The sequence below is a fragment of the Triticum aestivum genome, chromosome 2D (assembly GCF_018294505.1).
Source record: "Triticum aestivum cultivar Chinese Spring chromosome 2D, IWGSC CS RefSeq v2.1, whole genome shotgun sequence".
Lineage (NCBI taxonomy): Eukaryota > Viridiplantae > Streptophyta > Magnoliopsida > Poales > Poaceae > Triticum > Triticum aestivum.
The window spans coordinates 611,429,495-611,452,166 of NC_057799.1; the positions used below are offsets into that span (position 1 = coordinate 611,429,495).

At 47.4% G+C, this 22,672-nt stretch overlaps 1 protein-coding gene across 1 annotated transcript; it reads left to right on the forward strand.

The window, feature by feature from the left end:
- On the forward strand, positions 1-1,225 carry LOC123050387 (oryzain alpha chain). The gene is made up of 2 exons (XM_044473191.1): positions 1-433; positions 624-1,225. Exons 1-2 carry the CDS (start codon positions 158-160, stop codon positions 777-779), a joined length of 432 nt encoding a protein of 143 aa, XP_044329126.1. The 5' UTR covers positions 1-157; the 3' UTR covers positions 780-1,225.
- The last annotated feature ends 21,447 nt before the right edge of the window (positions 1,226-22,672 follow it).

A 22,672-nucleotide genomic window follows, 5' to 3' on the forward strand; every position in this document is an offset into this window, starting at 1 on the left:
GGTACAGATCTCCTCCTCTTCCATAAATCCATAAATCGACCCCGAAACCACAGCCATCCTCCATGGAAGACAAAGGCACGGCCCAGCGAGTCCCCCGCTGTCCCACTCTTGTCGCCTGGGCTTCTTCCTCGGCAGCATAGCCTCCCCGTTGCCGGAGATGAGGAGCTTGACGACGTCTCTCGTGGCGGCGCTGATGGTACTGCTGCTGTCGGCGCGGGCAGCTCCGGCCGAGCCGTCGACTGCATCTACCGTCTGTGACGGCAACTACTCGTGCCCCGAGGGCGCGACCTGCTGCTGCATCTACCGGCAGGGCGAGGAGTGCTTCACCTGGACCTGCTGCCCGCTCCAGGGCACCACCTGCTGCGATGACAGCTACAGCTGCTGCCCGCAAGATTACGGCTTCTGCGACACCAATCTGGGAACCTGCCTCATGGTAAATAACTTCAAGTCTTTTATTTTTTGCGAGATAATAACTTCAAGTCTTCAACTGATATAGTTCAGCTCACCATCTTGTTATGTAGCACTGTCATAACTTCAAGTCTTCAACTGATTACCGACATGTTGTAAATAACCTGCGGATGTTGATTGCAATTCTCTCACTTCCCCTGTTGCTTGATGAACAGGGTCAGGACAGCCCGCTTTCAGTGAAGGCGCTGAAGCGTACAGTGGCCAAGCCGCACTGGGCTTTCTCGTCAGGACCCAAGGGCACTAATATGTCTGAATCTACGGAAGTATTCGACACTTGCGACAGCACTACTCGGATCTGTAGCACGTTATAACGGTTCAGTCAACGGCTGGGATATTAGGAAGGACAATCTGACGCAATAGATTCAATTTACCATTTAGCTTCACCTCCGGCTGCTCTTCCTTCTTTCACCAATAATAACTGCTATTTGCTTTTACCATAATGATTCGGCTATGGATATACAGCCGAGTAAGGAGACCTTCTCCAAACGTTTGGTTATCCTGTCTCAAACAAACAAAAAAGTTTGGTTATCCATAGTAAACCTTACCCACCGTTGCGGTTGAGCAGACGATGGGTATGAACATGGAGCAGACGGAGTCGGAGTTGGAGTATACCTATGCATAACCAATATGGTGAATAGAACCAGTTAAACTTATCGATAAGTTTTTAGACCTTGGTTTTCCTGGCAGTAAACAAAGAACAATGTAAATACCTGGAAACTGTGGTTGGTGTGGCTGACAGGTGGCAGTACGTATGTGTATCAAACACAATGAATAATCATTCTTTATTGATGCTTGAGCTTACAAATATATAGCCCCTGGACGGACGCCTTTGTGCGGACGTGACGCCTTGTGTGGACGCGAGCGACTTAATTAACTCATGGTTAATTAAACCTCAACACTCCCATAATCTCTGCTATCTTTTCAAACATCAACATCGTCTTGTTTAAAATCTCCTCCAAAAATCCTATGGAGATATACATAAGATACCATGAAAAACTCATTCCAAAAACGCAGTGGGAAAATAAGGAAAAAAAGGACATATCATGATGCTTGTTTTTTTTTGCGGAAAAGATCAGATCTATTATAAATACTCATCGAAAGTATAAATCACATCGAGGGCCGTCGCCAGAACAAGGCGCCGGCGCGCCGCTCCCATACCGGAGCCGGCCTGACATTGTCGATGACAGCCGGGAAATCTTCATGCACGTGCCCGTAAGGACCAGCGTCCCGGAGCCTAGGGATAGCAATTGGTAGGTATGGACGGGTACAACCTCCTTCTGCCCAAACCCATACCCATGGAAAATTTCTATACTCACCCACTTAAATACCCATAAGCATAAATTGGCACCCATGCCCTTATCCATCGGGTATCCTATACCAATGGGTATCCAGTGAGTACAATATATAACATTTAAATTTTTTTAAAGGTGGAGAAATGAGTTTAAGTTCAAGTGATGATGGGCAAGCAATATAGCACTGACGCGGCCTCCTCCGATGGGTGGCCTCTTGGAGGTATCAAGGGAGTATGATCAGCTGTTGGTGGAAGCCCAATGCAGTGGGAGGCGGGGGTGGGAATGGGGATTGCTAGATCGAGGTTTGGACAAGTAGAAGGGTCATGTATCATATTTTTCAAGGAGTCACATAGGACGTAGGATGAGCGGCAAGCAGGTGGTAATGGGCCTATCAGCTATGGCCAGTTAAGGAATACCATATTTAGGGTGGGCCACAAGATATGGATGTTAACCTCACATGACATAGTGGTTATTTTTATTTATTAACTTTTTATGGGTATCCACTGGGTTACCCATGGGAATGATTTCATACACATGTCCTACTCATATATTTGCGGGTATGGATACCCATTACCCATGGATACAAAATCTCTTCAAGTCTTGGCCATGTCTGTTGTTTTTTGGTAGGATACCCACGGGTACCCATACCCATGGGCAAAACTGCCATCCCTATAACTACTTGGTGAAGAGCTGTCGGGTTTCCGATGTCCGTTCCCCCCGCGCATTATTGACCTGCAAAGCATGAGGCATTCACAAATCCCAGTAAAAAACATTTGCATATACTGTAAAACAAAACAAGGAGCAATAATTAAATGTTGGCACATATCAGGATACTTGCAAAGAAAACCCAATATGACATTGCGACAAAAACTAGCCGAATAAGGTGGAAACCGGGAAGGAAAATCCAATTGTACCGATATTTCCTGCTTGCCATACTTATCTGTGTCCGTCAGTCAAGCAAATCTTGATGGCTCGCCAATGTTGAGCTGATGGAACACGACATCAAATGGCCCGAGATCACGAAGCGCTTCAATTGTCGCGGTGCCTCTCTTCTCGTCGCTGGACGACTGGATGATCGTCACTGCATTGGATATGCATGTCTTCAGCCCGATGCCCTTGTTGCAGCGGTTACTAGAGCATAGGGACGAAGCTGACAAGTGGTAACTCAGTCAGTGGGAGACAGGGTTGAGGCGCACTATGCCAGTTTGGGCTGCTGTTGGGCCGATTCATTGTGGGTGCACTAGTAGAAAACAGGGCTTTGGTCACAGGGCAGTTTTCACATTAGCCCCGGTTCAGTCACGAACCGGGACTAATATGAGCATTGATCCCGGTTCGTGAGCCCAGGGGGCCGGCCGGGGCCTCGTGGGCATTGGTCCCGGTTTGTATGGACCCTTTGGTCCCGGTTGGTGGTACAAACCGGGACCAATGGGCCACGCTCCTGGCCCACCACCCTTTAGTCCCGGTTCATGCCACAAACCGGGACTAAAGGGCTGGTCCTAGTTGCGGCCAGTGTTTAGTCCCACCTCGCCAACCGAAGGGGGCTCACACCAGTTTATAAGCCGGTCCCTCTCTGCCTTTTAAAGTGAAAATAGATGCCCTTATACAGGGAATTTGACCTAAATTCACAGTAAATTTCATAGAAATTTATTATGAATTTATGTTGAATTTTCTCTATAAGCGCATCTATTTTCATTTTTTTATATTTATAAAATAAATAAACCTTAATAAAATAAATAAAACTAAATAAACTTTAATAAAATAAAATAAAATAAACTATAGTAACTACAATAAATAAACCTTAATAAATTAAGTAAAAATAGCAGCAGAAAAATAAATAAAAATAGCAGCAGTAAAATAAATAAAAATAAAATGCGTTTGAAAGAGATTGTCCGTTTTGTACACGAAGTGCATCCAGTTTTTGCCGTAACCCTCTCAACTTTCTTGCACATGCTATGTGGATGAAATGATGATATCATGCCAACTTTCAACCTTTTCAGAGTTTATTTGAAATGTTTTTCAATTTTAGGGTCTTATAGCTCAAAATAATTAGTAAATGCATGAAAAATAACAAATGAAGTCAGAAAGGATTGAAAAATGATGATGTGGCTTTGAACGGTGCATTTTGAACACACAAAAAGTCAGGAGTTCAAATAAGTTTTAAAAAATGAAATCCCTTTGTAACAGACGAGTTTCCAGATGAAATTTAAACTATTCAAATTTGGAAACTAATGGAGTAACAGAAAGTTTATAATTATTCTGAGCTAAAAGCAAAAACAATAAAAAAATAAAGCAAAAATCAAAAGAAAATAAATAATTGAAAAAACAAAAAAATACTGGAAAAAATAAAAAAATGCCGCCTAATGGGCCACACGGCCTGCATACGACTAGAAACCCATCTGCACATGGGCCAGGATGCAGGCCCGCAGGCCCAATAGGCCCAACATGGCAGTGACAAAGGTAGGCATGTGTAACGCCTGCATATTAGAGAGGAGCTCAGCACCTGAGCTGCAACGCGGCTTATAAACAGGTGCTGAGCTCTCTCAACTAGCGAGGTGGGACTAAACTTCCCACCGCACCGCGCCAGCACATTAGTCCCGGTTGGTGGCTCCAACCGGAACCAATGCTCCCCTTTGGTCCCGGTTGGTGCCACCAACCGGGACCAAAGCCCTCTGCTTCCCTCCCTTTGCGCTGGTGAAAAGAGGCCTTTGGTCCCGGTCGGTGCCACCAACCGGGACTAAAGGGTGGGTATTGGTCCCGGTTGGTGCCACGAACCGGGACCAATGCCCTTGCTATATAACCAGGACTTGTGAAAATTTCACATCTCCGTCGCCAGTGTCCCCCCGCCCGACGACGCCGCGAGCTCGATCTACGCCGCCAGGCTGCCCCGCCGCCGTCGCCGTCGCCCGTGCCCCCGAGCCCACGCCATCGCCCGTCGCCGTCGTCCTCCGCCCCCCGCCGCCGTCGCCGTCGCCCGTGCCCCCGAGCCCACGCCATCGCCCGTCGCCGTCGTCCTCCGCCCTCCGCCGCCCACGCCGTCGCCCTCCGTCGCCCGATGTGAGCCGCCGCCACGCCCTCCTCCTCCCTGTAATGGCCGCCGCCGCTGCCGCCGCGCCCCCATCTAGCTATTACATATGTGTAGTTTAGATTTGTAATTTAGTTGTATTAATTTGGATGTGTAGTTAGATGTGTAGTTAATTTAGTTGTTGTAATTTAGATGTATTAATTTAGATGTGTAGTTTAGATTTTTTTGGGTGATATTATTATTGAATATGCAAATGTTTGTATGTTCATATATATGCATAGAATATATCAATTTTTTCATAGAATTTTTATGATTTTTTTCTGTTGTAATTTTGTTCATAGGATTTTTATGATTTTTTTTTGTTCATAGAATTTTCTTTGTCAATTTATGTATATGTTCATACTGTGTAGGAATCTGAAAATTGTGTATGATCAAAGTCATTTATGTATGTTCATATTTAGAAGAAAAAGAAGGAGAGAGAAAATGAAAATAAGAAGAGGAAGAAGGAGAAGAAGAAGAAGAATAAGAAGAAGAGGAGAGGAAGAAGAGGAGAAATAAATAAGAAGATGAAAAAGAAAAAAAAGAGTAGAAGAAGAAGAAATAGAGGAGAAGAAGAAGAAATAGAATAATATATTATTCTATTTTTTCTTCTTCTCCTCTATTCCTTCTTCTTCTCCTCTTTTTTTTTCTTTTTTTTCTTCGATCTCCTCCTTTATTCCTTTCTTCTTCTCCTCTTTTTTTCTTCTTCTTCCTCTTCTTATTTTTTTATCGGGTATGTCGTTGTCGATATACATACCCCCCTCCCCGATAAATTTTAGTAAGTACTACTTAGAAAGTGTTTAATAGAATTAGTTAGAAAAATAATAGAACTAGTTAAACTAGCTAGTTTATTTGTAGTAAGTACTACTTTATTCTATTTATAGTAAGGAAATTAATAGAACTAGTTTGTTTTTTTTAGTTAAAGCAATTATTCCCGCATCGACGTCGACGATGCCTATCCCGCATCCTCGTCGTCGACTCGGCGGAGGAGGCTGGCTTGATCAGAGGGGCCATGTCCGGGACTGGGCTCCGCCGGGCTGGTTTTGGGAGGTGCTACCTTCCGGTGGGCGTAGGTTGGTGAGGAACCAGCCCGTCGTTGACCCGATCCTTGTTTGGTGGCGCTCGCGTGGGCCAGTGACGGTGCCGAGGCTTCCGGACACCGCAGAGGAGGTACGTCACCGTGTCAGCGAGGAGGACCAGCACGTCCGTCGCTACATGGTTGCGTTGGAGGGCAGGTTCAACAATACCTGGCAGGTTCTTCAGGGATCTCACTGGAGCTATGATCCTGTGATGGTTCCGTCGCTTTGGGTGTCCACCGCCCGCGCCGATACCCGTCGGGCGCTACTGTTCTAGCTGTACTAGCGATGCTATATGTATGATAGTATTCGAGGTGTATTAGTGATAATATTCGGCGATGTACGGACGCATGGAGATGATGTAGTTTTGCTTATAATTGAATGCATCCTAATTTGAATACTACTTTATTTTGTGATTTGATTTTGCTTATTGAATGCTCAAAGTGGAAAACTACTCCGATCCTACTTTGAATGCTAAAATTGGAGAGCACTATGATTAGTTGATAGCTTATAGGGTTTTTGTTTTCGCAGAAATCTAGGAGCCCCCCCCCCCCCGGCCCCTCCATCATCCCCGCCGTCGTCCCCGTCACCGCCCCCTCCGACATCGAGGTGAGACCAGCCAAATCCTCTTTTAGAAAGATAATTAAACGATATTTCGGGTTGACTGTAAGTCTGTCGAGTCTCCACCATATATGAGAGGACGAAGAATCCCGACTGTTGTCGTGGGGGTAGCTTCTCCTTCGTTTCCGTGTGCTAGACAATTTGGTGTAATGCACTCGAGAACGAAAGGAGGAGCTACCATCACCGACGGTCGCAAATGTCAGAGAGGAATCAGTGAGGGAGAGTTCCACCATATATATATGAAAGGACGAAGAATCCCGACTGTTGTCGTGGGGGTCGCTTCTCCTTTGTTCCCGTGTGCTAGCTAGACATTTTGGTGTAATGCACATGGGGACAAAGGGAGGAGCGACCATCACCAACGGTCGAATGTATACACCACGTGAGCTGAGAGTTTTCAAGAAAAGACTCGACAAACCGATAGTCAACCCGTGATGAATAATAATGATCTAACTTAGGTTTTTTAGTACATATATTTAATTGTAGATGTTTAATATTTGAATTATATATGAACATAGGAAATGTCGTACTCGGACGACGAAAGTCTCCCAGGGGAGTGCAACTGGTGCCATGACGACCGAGGTCAGTGCGACAGGCCTCACCTGGACGAAGATCGGCGCGTCAGTATTAAGCTGGAGGAGACGTTCGATGTTGAAACGGTACGCAACGACGACAAGCTAGTGTTATTTTTTCGTAATTAAGCATGACTTCAACTATTTCAACGTGTACTTTTCATCTTTTACAATTCGGCTAGCTTATCCCATGCCATGCAAGACGCTACGTCTTGGAGAGGATGGGTTTTGAAGACCATGAAAGTATGGAAACAAAGAAAATTCACCTAAGGACCCATCATGATATAGATTTTGAAGTAAAGCTGTATAATTCTGAGAGCGTAACCCATTTTGGTTGCAAAAATTGGGAAGCATTTTGCAAGATGTCTGGTTTTGATGAGGGTATGCTTGTCACCATGGATCTTGGTGATCCTGACATCGAGCAAGACAATATGGACATTTGGGTCCTTGTTGATACGCCTCCAATTCTACCGCTATGTGAGTTTCTCAAACATAGTTATTAGCTAATTTATATTGTTCATTTCAAAATAGTTGACAGCTTATTTTCATTGACAGCTTATTTTGATTGTTCAAACAATGTGCGGAACATGGTAGACAGAACCTACTACACCGATGGCTCTGAGTTAACTTATAAGGAGAAAACTCATCTGGTCGGATTTTGTACTGACATTGAGAATTACAATATCTACAATCAAACTCCTCATCATTATGGTCCTCCATACGTGCCACTAGTGCACGTGTTGAACTACGGTAACTACTATGGAGATACCCTGGTAAGATTTCTTACTATTACGACATCCGTGCATATTTTGCATAGTTCTAAAACTAGTGCATTATCATTGCTAACTATGAAGTTTTTAATATGTTTTTCAACAGATAATCCCGGAGGATTGTGTGCCTCATTTGATGTATCAGAATGGTAGGCTTGATGTTTTGAATATACAACCAGGTCATCCTACGAATCTCAACTGTCCATACCGGATTTCTAAAAGAAGTGGAGACATGCAAATCAAAGAAGGGAAAAAATGTATGGACAGTCGCAAGGAGCTTCTTGGAAGCAAAAGGAAGCGAGGCGCAAGAATTGGAGACAGGATGATCTCCATTCTCCATAATGGAGAGTCAGGGTCTATATTGTTTTATGCTATTTTACCTTAAAGAGGGTATTTCGGTCCTACCTAATACTGATGATCATGTGCTAAGAACAATTAAGTAGGGTTGGTTCGATGACTGTGAGGATGATGATCGTATGACTTGTTATTAATAACGAGTAGAAGTTGTATGATGATGATTAGTAGGACTTGTTATTATATATGATGATGCATGATGCGTGCATGAAGAGTTATTATATATCAGCGGGTGAAATGAACATGGATTGGATTGAAGTGAAGGCAACATGCATGTGGTGCGTGTCGAAAGTAGTACAATCCAAACTTGATCAAGTCCGGATTAGTATTACTTTCGACATGCACCACATGTTGCCTTCACTTCAATCTAAGCCATGTTTAGGCATAGCAGTACGTAGCGTTGGTAAACCAAGCACGGAGATATAAGAGAGGACACTTCTCTCTAATAGCTACCTAATAACAACCTAAATTAACCCCCCAAACCCCCCCCCCCCTTTCAAAAAAAAACAAAAACCTCAGCTCCTGCCAGGTGCTGACGCGTGGATGCCTATTGGTCCCGGTTGGTGGAACGAACCGGGACCAAAGGCCCTCCTGCCTGGGCTCCCCGCACCGGCCACGTGGACGGCCTTTAGTCCCGGTTCGTGTAAGAACCGGGACTAAAGGGCTAGGGCATTAGTAACGACCCTTTAGTCCCGGTTCCTGAACCATGACTAAAGGCACTTATGAACCGGGGTAAAAGCCCCTTTTCCTACTAGTGGTGTAGCGGATGGTTTTGGCTCTTGGGTGGAATTGTCCCAATAGAGTTTAGGGGTTCCTTTCCCGCCAAAAATAATTTATTTTTATTTTTTCTAAACACATGAAAGAGTTCTGATATTATAATATTCAAAATATGTATGTGGCAACCGTGTGGCAGATTGCCATACTGCCACACGGTCTCATCAACGTCCGTTTTGAATCTAGCGGACACGATCCCGCCTGGCAGCCCCCTGTTATCTCTCTCCCTCACCCGCTCTAGCCGTGCCGCCAGGAAGGCTTCGTGCGCCCGCCTGACGCGATCGGCGCCAATCGTGCCGGAAGTCTTCGGTCGCCGGCGTCCCTGCCCGCGTCAGCCCCTTCTCCTTCCCTTCCTCCACTCCATCTCACCCCTCCTCTCTCTGCGCCTGATCTCGCGCGGATGCAGCTCTGCCACCCGGTCTCCCTCTGGTACTCCTTCCAATGCCCAACCATGCCCGCATCACTCTGGCGAGGGACTGCAACAGCTGGTGGTTTGCATCGCCGCACACCCACGCTTGCTTGGTATGCTTAGACTGCAAGATTCTTGCAAAGTCTGACGAAGAATTCTCCATGTCCCAAGGGAGGATCGTGTTCTCATTCACGCCCACAAAAGTTGTTGGAAACATAACCCTGGTAAGTTATGTGAAAATAGCACGGTAATTTACAAACTGCATATCTAATAACTTACATACAAACAGCGCGATTACTTTGACCAAGGAGGTATTTTTTGTTTTGAAAAACATAACCCTGGTAACTTATGTGAAAATAGCACGGTAATATATGAACCACATACCCGAAACACCGCGGTAACTTAGAGAAAACTGCACTCGCCGAACAGAAGCTAGCTTCAACCGGCAAGCTGGAGGAAGAAAACGCCAAGCTGAAAACTGCCCTTGATGAAGCCAATAAGGAGGCGACCCGTCTGAAGAAGGATAAGAACAATCTGAACGATAAAATGGAAGGCATTGCTCGCAAGAGGGACGATCTGGAGAATTATCTGGTAGGTCTTGCCAAGAAGCTGTTCGTCATGCTTGAAGGTATTTTACTTGAACCGACTGACTTGTCATTGTCGACTCGATATACAACCGCTGACTCATCTTTGAATCGTACGTGTAGAATTTTGCCGGAACTTCGAGGAAGAGACTGGGCGAGTTGAGACAAGCTTGGACCCCATTCATTCTCCGGTGAAGGACGAGGCCGCCATGAATGTACTCCGATTGGAATCTCGTGTTGCTGGTGTTGTTGATTATCTTGCTCGACTGAAGGTCGCGATGTCGCGGATCGACACGGCACTCTGGCCAGGGGCAACACTCCAGAATGACCTCGAGTCTCTGATGACTCGACTTAATGAGATTCCCGGTCGAGTGCAAGAATGGAAGAAGTCTTCTGCCCGGTGCGGCGCTGATGTGGCCCTGTCTTTGGTTCGTGTTCACTGCAAGGAAGTGCGAGAAGAGAAGTTGGCAGCGATCAAGGTTGCCAACACCAAGAAGCACGACTTCCAATCCTTCATGGAGACCTTCATTGCTGCCGCCACTCGGATTGCCGATGGAATTGACCTGGACGAATTCGTCGAGCCTGCCAGCCCTCCTCCTGCGGAGTGAACAAACTTTTATGCTCCACCTTAAATTTGCCTCGGGATGCCGAGTGACTTTTGTAACCGTTAAACTCCTTCGGGCTTGATGCCCGAGTACTTTAATCCGCGGTCGGAACCTTAGGATTCATCTGGATTTGGTTTATCTCGAATATGCTTGTGCTTGCCTTCAAGTAGAATTTATTCTTTACTCGGAACATTTTTGTACTTGAGATGCAGCTCTAAGGAGGAGGTTCCAGTCGACCTGCATCTTGTCGTCCTTGCGGATCGGGATGGAGTGCACGTTGTACTTGTGGCGCAGCACCGAAGGAGAAGGTTGCAGTCGACCTGCACCTCGTCGTCCTTGCGGATCGGGATGGAGCGCACGTTGTACTCGTGGCGCAGCTCCGAAGGGGAAGGTTGCAGTCGACCTGCACCTCGTCGTCCTTGCGGATCGGGATGGAGCGCACGTTGTACTCGTGGCGCAGCTCCGATGGAGAAGGTTGCAGTCGACCTGCACCTCGTCGTCCTTGCAGATATGGGCGTGTTACAAACTTAGGCGAGTACTTGACTGCAGCTAAGCCTCCGAGTGGGAGGGTTGCTCTTCACTCGGTAGGATTTCTTAAACTTAGGCGAGTACTTGACTGCAGCTAAGCCCCCGAGTGGGAGGGTCACTCTCCACTCGGTAGGATTTTTTAAACTTAAGCGAGTACTTGACTGCAGCTAAGCCGCCGAGTGGGAGGGTCGCTCTCCACTCGGTAGGATTTTTTTAAACTTAGGCGAGTACTTGACTGCAGCTAAGCCCCCGAGTGGGAGGGTTGCTCTCCACTCGGTAGGATTTTTTAAACTTAGGCGAGTACTTGACTGCAGCTAAGTTCCCGAGTGGGAGGGTTGCTCTCCACTCGGTAGGATTTTTTAAACTTAGGCGAGTACTTGACTGCAGCTAAGCCCCCGAGTGGGAGGGTTGCTCTCCACTCGGTAGGATTTTTTAAACTTAGGCGAGTACTTGACTGCAGCTAAGCCCCCGAGTGGGAGGGTTGCTCTCCACTCGGTAGGAATTTTTAACTTAGGCGAGTACTTGACTGCAGCTAAGCCCCCGAGTGGGAGGGTTGCTCTCCACTCGGTAGGATTTTTTAAACTTGGTTGAGTACTTGACTGCAGCTAAGCCCCCGAGTGGGAGGGTTGCTCTCCACTCGGTAAGGATTTTTTAAACTTATGCGAGTACTTGACTGCAGCTAAGCCCCCGAGTGAGAGGTTTGCTCTCCACTCGGTAGGATTATTTTTAAACTTAGGCGAAACGGATTCGCAGCTAAGCCCCCGAGTGAGAGGCTTGCTCACCACTCGGTAGGATTTTATAAACTTTGGCAAAACGGATTCGCAGCTAAGTCACCCACTGGGGGATTTCAGACACAAGTATAAGCAGCGACAATCATTCTTAGAAGACTGTAAAACTCTCGTCTCTAATAAACAAACTACAAAGGTATTTCTTATTACAACTCAACAGAATGAGCTCTTAAGTATAAAAGGGGTGGAGCAGCTCCGCATTCCAAGCCCGCGGCTCGTCTTTCTGATGTTCGACATTGTAAAGATGATACGCCCCATTGTGAAGCACCCTAGTGACGATGAAGGGACCTTTCCAGGCAGGGGCGAGCTTGTGTGGTTTCTGCTGATCCACTCGAAGAACCAAGTCTCCCTCTTGAAACGCTCGACCTCTCATGTTTCTGGCGTGGAATCGGCGCAAGTCTTGCTGTTAAATGGTCGACCGGATTAAAGCCATCTCTCTTTCCTCTTCTAGGAGATCAACTACGTCTTGCCGGGCCTGTTCCGCTTCATCTTCAGAGAAAAGCTCGACTCGGGGTGCGTTGTGAAGCAAGTCACTCGGTAGAACAGCTTCAGCTCCATAGACCAAGAAGAATGGAGTTCGGCCAGTCGACCGATTGGGAGTTGTCCTCAATCCCCAAAGAACTGAAGGAAGTTCATCGACCCAGGCGCCTGCTGTGTGCTTGAGATCACGCATCAATCGGGGTTTCAGCCCTTTGAGAATCAAGCCATTTGCTCTTTCTTCTTGTCCATTCGACTGGGGGTGGGCGACTGAAGCATAGTCGACTCGAGTGCCTTGGGAAGCACAAAAGGCTCTGAACTCATCAGAATCGAAGTTCGATCCGTTGTCGGTGATGATGCTGTGCGGAAACCCATATCTGAATGTCAACTCTCTGATGAAGCTGACGACAGTACTGGCTTCAAGATTCTTGATAGGCTTGGCTTCAATCCATTTGGTAAACTTGTCGACTGCTACAAGCACATGAGTGAAGCCGCTCCTACCGGTCCTCAGGGGCCCAACCATATCTAACCCCCAAACAGCAAAAGGCCATACGAGTGGAATGGTCTTCAGGGCTGATGCAGGCTTGTGCGACATGTTGGAGTAAAACTGGCAGCCTTCACATTTGTCGACTGTATCTTTCGCCATTTCATTTGCTCGTGGCCAATAAAATCCAGCTCGGTATTCTTTGGCCACAATGGTCCGAGAGGACGCATGGTGGCCACAGGTCCCCGAGTGGATGTCGTTGAGGATCACTCGACCTTCTTCTGGTGTTATGCATTTCTGGCTGACTCCAGTCACACTTTCTCTAAACAGCTGTCCTCTTATCACAGTAAAGGCTTTGGATCGACGGACGATCTGTCGGGCCTCCTCTTCATCCTCTGGGAGTTCCTTCCTAAGGATATACGCAATGTATGGCACTGTCCAGTCGGGAGTTATGACCAAAACCTCCATGATCAAGTCGACCATGGCTGGGACCTCGACTTCAATCGAATCTGTGGCACTTTTAGGCTGCGGGGGCTCTTCAGTGAAGGGATCTTCTTGAACTCAAGGTGTATGAATGTGTTCCAAAAACACATTGCTGGGAATGGCTTCCCTCGTGGAACCTATCTTTGCCAAATCATCGGCTGCTTGATTTTTCAGTCGGGGTATATGATGGAGCTCTAACCCCTCAAACTTCTTTTCCAACTTCCTCACCGCATTACAGTAACCAGTCATAGCTGGGCTTCTGACGTCCCACTCCTTCATCACTTGATTGACTATCAAATCTGAGTCACCGTAGACCATGAGGCGACATACGCCGAGTGAAATGGCCATACGTAACCCATATAAGAGTGCTTCATATTCAGCTTCGTTATTGGAGGAATCAAAGTGAATCTGGAGAACATATCTGAGCCTGTCTCCTCGGGGGGATACCAATACCACCCCAGCACCAGAACCATTCAACATCTTGGATCCGTCAAAGAACATGGTCCAATGCTCCGAGTGAATCTGAGTCGGCTGTTGTTGCTCAACCCACTCGGCGAGGAAATTTGCTATTGCTTGGGACTTGATAGCTTTCTTTGCCTCAAACTTGATATCCAAGGGAAGAGGTTCAATCGCCCACTTTGTCACTCGACCAGTTGCATCTCTGTTGTTCAAAATCTCTGATAATGGAGCGTCGCTGACGACTGTAATGGAGTGGTCAGAGAAATAGTGTGCAGCCTTCCTCGTGGTCATATAAATCCCATAGACAAGCTTCTGATAATGTGGATATCTTTGCTTGGATGGAGTCAGAACTTCAGAAACATAATATACGGGGCGTTGAACTTTATAAGCTTTTCCTTCTTCTTCCCGCTCGACCGTAAGTACTGTACTGACAACTTGTCCAGTGGCTGCAATGTAAAGCAGTAAAGGCTCTTTGCTGATTGGGGCAGCAAGCACCGACTGGGTGGAAAGCAGGGCTTTGAGCTCTTCAAACGTTGCATCAGCTTCAAGAGTCCACTCGAACTTATCAGACTTCTTCATCAGTCGGTAAAGAGGCAATGCCTTTTCACCGAGGCGAGAAATGAATCGACTTAAGGCGGCCAAACAACCAGTAAGCTTCTGGACATCGTGCACACGCACAGGGCGTTTCATCCGGAGTATAGCACCAACTTTCTCTGGGTTAGCGTCGATCCCTCGTTCGGAAACGAGGAAACCGAGTAATTTTCTGCCAGGAACTCCGAATGTGCACTTTGATGGATTAAGCTTGATATCATACCTTCCGAGGTTGGCAAAAGTTTCAGCAAGGTCAGCCAGCAGGTCAGAACCTTTACGTGACTTGACCACAATGTCATCCATGTATGCTTCCACATTCCGACTGATTTGGGTGAGCAAGCACTTCTGAATCATCCTCATGAATGTGGCTCCAGCGTTCTTCAGGCCGAATGGCATGGTGACATAATAGAAGCACCCGAATGGAGTGATGAAAGCCGTTTTTATCTCATCGGGTCCATACAGTCGGATCTGATGGTACCCGGAATAGGCGTCCAAAAAGGACAAGCGCTCACACCCCGCAGTTGAGTCGACTATTTGGTCGATGCGGGGGAGAGAAAAGTGATCTTTCGGGCAGGCCCGATTGATATGCTTGAAGTCAATGCACATGCGAAGTGAGTCATCCTTCTTAGGGACCATGACAACATTGGCGAGCCACTCGGAGTGGTAAATCTCTCGGATAAACTCAGCTGCCAGGAGCCGAGCCACTTCTTCACCAATTGCTTTTCTCTTCTGTACGGCGGACCATCGAAGATGTTCCTTGACTGGTTTCGCTTTTGGGTCGACTCGTAAACGGTGCTCAGCCAGCCCCCTGGGAACACCTGGCATGTCAGAAGGTTTCCATGCAAAGATGTCCCAGTTCTCACGGAGGAACTGGATGAGCGCTTCTTCCTATTTGGAGTCAAGTGTTGTCGAAATGTGAGTCGGAGCAGCATTGGGATCGGTCGGGTGAATATGAATTGGCTTCGTTTCACCAGACGACTGAAATGCAGAGTCTGTGGCAGGCTTCTTGCCTCGTAGCAAATCACTCGGATCTGCATTTTTCTGATACTCTTGCAATTCTACTACTGCCATTTGGGCATCGGCGATCTTTGAGCCCTTCTGGAAGCACTCTTCCGCCTTCTGCCGATTGCCAGTGATAGTGATCACTCCTCTGGGACCAGGCATCTTCAGTTTGAGGTACACGTAACATGGTCGAGCCATAAAACGTGCATAAGCAGGCCTACCCAGAATAGCGTGGTAAGCACTATGGATATCCACGACTTCAAACATCAACTTTTCCTTGCGGTAATTTTTGGAATCACCGAAAACCACGTCGAGGGCGATCTGGCCGAGTGATTCAGCCTTTTTGCCAGGTATAACGCCATGGAAACTCATATTCCTTTCACTGAGTTTGGACATCGGAATGCCCATTCCCTTCAAGGTCTCCCCAAACAGGATATTTAGGCCACTACCACCATCCATCAGCACTTTAGTCAGTCGAGTGCCTTCAACAACTGGGTCGACCACCAGCGCTTGCCTCCCAGGGGTGGCTATACGTGCTGGGTGGTCAGACTGGTCGAATGTGATGGCAGTCTGGGACCACTTCAGATAACTGGGTGTCGCCGGAGCAACCATATTCACCTCCCTGTTTATAACTTTCAATCGACTTTTGCTTTCAACATCAGCAAAAATCATCAAAGTGGAATTGATGTTGGGAAAACCATCATCATCTTCTTCTTTATCCTCACCCTTGTCCGACTCCTTTTCCTTTTCCTTGGGTTGTTTCTCTCGGAACTGTTGAATCAGGAGCCGACATTGCCGAGTGGTGTGTTTGGGGTAAATCAGGTTACCCTCCTCATCTTTCTTGGTACGAATGTGACAGGGCAAATCCAACACATCATTTCCATCTTGATCTTTGACTTTCTTGGGATTCCACGGCCCCTTGGGCTTCCCCTTGAACTTTCCTTGAGTCACGGCTAAGGCTTCACCAGGAGCAGCTGGCTCGGCTTTGCGCTTCTGCTTCCGACTGGAGTTCCCTCCTCCGGTTTCGTGGGCGACTGTTTTGTGCTTGCCACTCCGGAGCCGATCCTCCTCTTCACCATTAGCATACTTGGTGGCAATTTCCATCATTCGACTCAGAGACATATCCCCAGTCCGACCGAACTTCAGGTTCAATTCTCGATACTTGACACCTTCCTTGAAGGCACAAACTGCTTGGTGATCTGACACATTCTCCACCGTGTGGTGCAACGTGATCCATCTCTGGATATAGTCTCTCAAGGTTTCATTCGGTTTCTGCACACAGGACTGCAACTCTGTTAACCCTGCTGGTCGTTTGCATGTACCTTCGAAGGTCCTAACAAACACTCGGGCGAGTTCCTCCCAACTATATATGCTGCCCGGTGCTAACTGATTCAACCACGCTCTGGCCGAGCCTTCCAACATCAAAGGAAGGTGCTTCATGGCCACTTCATCGTTGCCGCCACCAATCTGAATATCCACTCGGTAATCCTCAAGCCAAGTGTCAGGCTTGGACTCACCAGTGAACTTGCTGACTCCAGTCGCCAACCTGAAGTTGGGAGGAATCACTGCAGCCCTGATGGCTCTACTGAAACACTCGGGACCTGAAACATGCACTCTGCTGCCAGTCGGGTAATCTCTGTCATGGCCTTCTCTGTGCGCTCTGTTCCTGTCAACCAGACCTTGAACGAGAATAGATCTCGCATCGAAGCCCGGCTCCCGGGGGTCGACTGGAATCCTTTGCCCACCACTGTGAGGGCGTCTGTCATCATGCTACCGAGGAACGTATGACCCACTCCTTGGGGGAGGCGTGGGCACTCGACGACGATCATCGTGGTCGAGTCGGTGATCATACTGCTCACGGTTTCTGTACTGATCTCGTCGGTCTCCACGTCCCTCACGCCTCGGGGGCGATCTTGGGCTGTGAGCCGACTGGACTGTGTCTGCTACCACGGATCTGCTATGGATCCTATTCCGCGACTGAGATACTGCTGTGTTTTGTTCTCCCGCTGCCCGGAGTAAAGCCCTGATCTGCATCAAACCTCTGCCAGCTTCTGACTGGGAGGGCTGAATCGACTCTGCTATTCGGGCTGCAGCTGTGAGATTCTGAATCGGAGTTCGGTATACCTGAGTTGGAGGCGGAAAAAGTTGTCGTCGACTGGACTCAGGAATCCGCTGCCGAGCACGCTCGGCGAGTGCGTGCTGGAGATTCTCCAGCCGAGTGCGCTCAGCCAAGTTGGCCAGGCGCGCCTCCTCTAAGGCTCGGGCCTCGGGGGTTTCTCCAACGATAGGAGTGTGAAGCGCATCCATGTTACGGCGACGAAGTTCCTCCCTTTGCTGCGAAGAGAGGGGCTTGGGGCGGTATTCCTCGTGGGCGTGCGACGGATCGCCTCCGCCATCGCCACCGTCGTCGCGGGGGAAGCCAGGAGGACTGCGCGGTCCGTTGACCATCAGGACTTCCGCCGCGGGGTCGCTACTGTCGCACTCGGATGCAGTCTCGACGGAGCCAGACGACAGGTCGAACAGGCCGTAAAGAGTTTCGTCGGGCTCGATTGCCGCGACTTGCGGAGTGGCCGACTGGCGAGCCACCGTGTGCCTCACCCACCGCTGGAGCCGCGACTGACCGGAACGCTTGCGCCGGCGAGCAGCAGGGAGCGAGGACGCCACAGGAGCCGACCGATATTGAGTCAACGGCTACCGCAGAAGGACGCCGCAGACGCACGCGCGAAAGTGCGTTGCCCCGCGAATAGGGAGCGCCTCGACGTCGAGCAGAGCCTCTTGGAGCCAAGCGGAGTCGTCGGCGACGAACACGAGCACGCCGAGACGGATCTCGCGGCGCTCGGCCAATCCTCCGCCAGAAACCATGATGATGGGAATCGGAAAAATTGCAACTTCTCCAATAAGTCGCTAAGACAACTGCCCCACGGTGGGCGCCAACTGTCGTGGTATTAAGACTGACAGTAGAATAGGGGGGTAGTATGAAGAGGCAAGATCCTAGCTATGGCGAAGTTGTACACACGAGTTTTACGAGTTCAGGCCCTTCTCAGAAGAAGTAACAGCCCTACGTCTCGGAGCCCAGAGGCGGCCGACTGGATTATGCGTATGTGTGTTTACAGGGGTGCGAACCCTTGTGCATGTGGAGGGGTGGCTTATATAGAGTGCGCCAGGACCCCAGCCAGCCCACGTTACAAGGGATTTAAGGTACATCAAGAGAGGGGCGTTGCTGGTAACGCTAGTAATAAAGAGACATAATGATCATTAAAGCTATGGTGTAATGTCCGACCGTTGCAGTGCAGAGTGGCTTTAGGTCTTCTGGCGGTCGAGTGACGGTATCCATGGTCGAGTGACTTCGAGTCTTCCGAGTGGAATGCTCCATGGTCGAGTGGATGGTGATCCCTCTTTGAATGCTTCTGGTTTTAGGGTGATATCCTTGGGTAGGGTATCTAGGTCATGTCTATGACCCTACCCTAGGTCCATAGCTTCATCAGTCATCGCCTTCCTTAGTTGGGACTTCTTTTGCAAAGTGTGTAACCACCGGTCTTTGACATTATTCGTCGAGTTCCATTCAAAAGGCTTGATTTTGTGGAGGCTAAGCCATGTAGCTATATTACTTCGAACTCTAATGGTGAAGCCAAGCGATACTGGCAAACAAGGTGGGTGAGCAACTCTTGACTTGCTTGCATAAGGGACATATATCACAATTTGTCCAACCTCTTCACTTGAGCTTATCCGCAATCAAAACACCGTGTTTGGATAACTGACCACATGAAAAGTTTGCATTCCATGGGTGTGTGTGTGGGGGAGGGGGGGGGGGGGGGGGCAAGGTTGCCAAACTTCCATGTTGAGGTGGTGAAACCCTTGAATTGCTCTGTATAGGCGAAGAAGTCAACTAGATGGCATCCGATGGGAACTTCCAGGAGATTGACAGCAGCAAGTTTCTCCCAAAACAAGGCGATGTGCTGTAGCGGAAGACCATGATTAACGCCAGTTTGACTCACCCAAACATTGTTAAGTAAAGCCGCATGGATCGAGGATTCTTTGTTTCTCAAAATATTGACAAGTTGCTTCTCGAGATATTTTTGCACCTGGTCTACCTCTTGTTGTGGGTGGACTTATTCCCCTAGGATTCCAAATCAACAATATGTGTCTCTCGTGTTGGGGTGGGTGAATTGGTGTGGTTTGTGTTTACGCTCGCGTGTTCGGGCATACCTGGCTGGCAGTCCGGACCGAAAAAATCATATTTGACATTTGTTGCGTCAAATTTTTGCCCAAAATGCACAAGGATGCGTGAGTCGGGCCGTCCCATTTACAACGAATTTGTGCCCTTACACAAGGGGCAGGCAAATGTACTTGTTTTTGCCAAGAAAATGGTCTTACGATTTATTTGGTGTTTTTGTTCATTGCTCTTCTCTTTTATGTTTTATGTTTTTCCTTTATTTTTATATGTCCCTATTTTCCTTATACCTTTTGGATTTTATTATTTTTAAATAATACACTACTTTTGAAAATTATAAAATATTTTAAAATCCATGAACACTTTTTAGATCATGAATATTTTATATTCATAAACATTTTCAAATACACGAACATTTTTCAATTTTGTGAACATTTAAAAAATACACTAACACGTTTTTATTCAAGATTTTTATAAATTTGTGATTTTTTATCTGTAGGTATTTTTAATATTTTGTAACATTTTTTAAAATTCACAAAAAAATTAGTTTCTTGAACATTTTTTAAATTTGATTTTTTTGAAAATGTAAAAATATTCTCCGATATTTTTAAAATTTCTGTGAACATTTTTTATAATTAGATTAAAAGTGAAAACTGGGACAAAAAAAGGAGCCAACTAAATCCAAAATAAAAACGCAATCGCTAATAAGGAGCGCTCGCTAAGCAACGTCTGAAGTTGGCCGACGTAGGAACGCCTGAGCCGGTTTGTTTGTGAGGAATTTTGATGCATTAAGCAGCAAATTTCCACCTAAATGCACTCTGGTGTGCGAGCTAGGCCGACCCATTTATGGCGACTTAGCCTTCCTACGCACGGGGACAAGTGAGCTTCGTTTTGCCAATTTTTATATTTTTACGGTGTTAGGTAGTTTTCTTTCGATTCCTAAAGGAGACATTCGTAAGCACAGAAGCATGACTGATTCTGCGGAATGCTCATTATGTCATGTGGCAGTAGATACGTTGTGCCACTCTCTTTTTGAATGCCAGATGGCGCGCTGTGTTTGGGCCCTCGTCGACGAAGACCTGACTGAGAGTATTATCTCAAATCGGACGGAGGATGCCAAGCTCTGGATGATATGGCTGGTTGGCACGCTACCCTCGGAGGAACTAGCACGTGTGCTTGTGACGATGTGGGCAATTTGGTGGGCGAGGCGGCGAGCCATCCATGATAACCAGTTTCAAAGTCCGCTGAGTACCCCTATGTTCGTCAACAAATTCATGGCTGAGCTCGAATTGATTCCTGAGAAGCTCGTATGCTCTAAGGACCTGCATGTGAATTCTGGAAATAATAGTGGGCAGCCGCCGGTGTTAGGGTGGCTCCCGCCTGATAGCCATGAGGTGAAAATGAATGTGGATGGCGGCTTTTCCAAAATTGGTGACCGTGGAGCCTCTACGGTGGTATGTGAAGGTCTTCTGGATCCAACAGTTCTCGAAGCTCAGGCACGCAATGAGTCTCTCGCGCTTGCCACTGATTTACATGTCCAGTCCGTACGTGTGTGTGGCATCGGGTTGTCTGGAAGTAGTGACAAATGCCGTTATTATGTTATCTTGCAGGACATTAAGCACCAGAAAAGGGGTTTTTCCATGATATCAAGTTTATTCACGAAAATAGGAAACACAACGGAGCGGCCCATGCTTTAGCAAAGGCAGCTGCTCCTCTTACTCCCGGGCGCCACGTGTGGCTTACTTGTTTGCCCGATATTATCTGTATCCCTATGTGTTTGAACGCTCAATAACGGATGCAGTTGCTCAATAAAAAAAAGGTAGTTTTCTTTCGATTTTGTTTGAGGTTTTTCTAGCACTTTTGTGCTTATTTGATATTTTATTTTTTGTTTTCTTCATTGCTTTCTCTCTTTATTTTTATTTTCAGTTTTATTGGTTTATCTTTCACGTTCTTTTGCTTATTTATTTTCACTTTTTCTTTATATTTTTAATTAAATTAACATTTTTATAAATACACAATTTTTAATAATTGGAAACATATTTAAATTTTCATGAACATTTTTAAATAGCACTAATATTTTTTTAAATTCATGAACAAGCAACACATGGATTTTTAAAATCTTAAGAAATTTTTTCAAGAAATACAAACGCTATATTTAGTCCGAGTTATAAATTTTTTTTAAGCACTTTTGGATTCATGAAAGTATTTAGGTTCTTCAACATTTTTAAAATTTCTGGACAATTTTGAAAATTAACAAACAACTTTAAAAATATTACCTGCCAAATGGGCATGGGAGACTGCAAAGCAGGAGAACTCATTTGTGCAATTCATGTGGCAAATCAGGAGATATTGGATCTTGCCTAAAAAAAAGGAGATAACGGATCCGACCAATTCCGGTGGCAGGTCCTAGACTTCTATCTCGGCCGCCACACATCTGTGTCCTAGTAGGGTTTGGACTCCTCGTTTGAACCATCATCGATCTTTGTTTTCACGGACAGACCAATACACATAGGAAAAGTCTTCGATTCATCCGGCTGATTATAACGCACGCGTCCGCCGCCTGGCGCACCGTCCGATCGGACGCACTGCGTGACATGTTTTTCCACTGGGCCTGTCCACCGCCCACGACCAGCCTTATCTCTTCCACCTTTATTCTCCTCCACATGTTCTCCCCACTCATTTTCCCCTTTTCCCGTCGGATCCGTTCCCCGTCTCTGCATCTTCACACACCACAGAGGAGAGAGGCTCCCATGGCGGACGCCCCCCCCCCCCCCCCCCCCCCCCCCCCCCCCCCCCCCGCCCTCACTCCACGGTGCGGCGAACCAGGAGCGAAGGGCAAATCGGCGTCCGGCGCCACATGCTCGTGCTGCTCCGCCGGCGTCCTGACGCAACGTGCTTCACTGACGGACGCCGCCTTGATGCATCCTCCGCCTCAAAGCAGCGTCCGGTGCGACGCGCTCGTGGTGCTTCACCGGCATCCCGACGCGACGTGCTCCGCTCGCGGTGCTGCAATAAAGTGCACGAGGCTGCAATGGAGCACTACGGGAGGCTGCAATGGAGCGACGCGCGGGGTCGTTGAGCTCCGACGGGGCTGCAATGAAGCACG

Bases quoted from the DNA above. Each gene is read 5' to 3' on its own strand.
- LOC123050387 (XM_044473191.1), top strand. From the start codon at position 158: ATGAGGAGCTTGACGACGTCTCTCGTGGCGGCGCTGATGGTACTGCTG. The intron at 434-623 runs GTAAATAACTTC...CTTGATGAACAG, and splicing joins ATCTGGGAACCTGCCTCATG to GGTCAGGACAGCCCGCTTTC.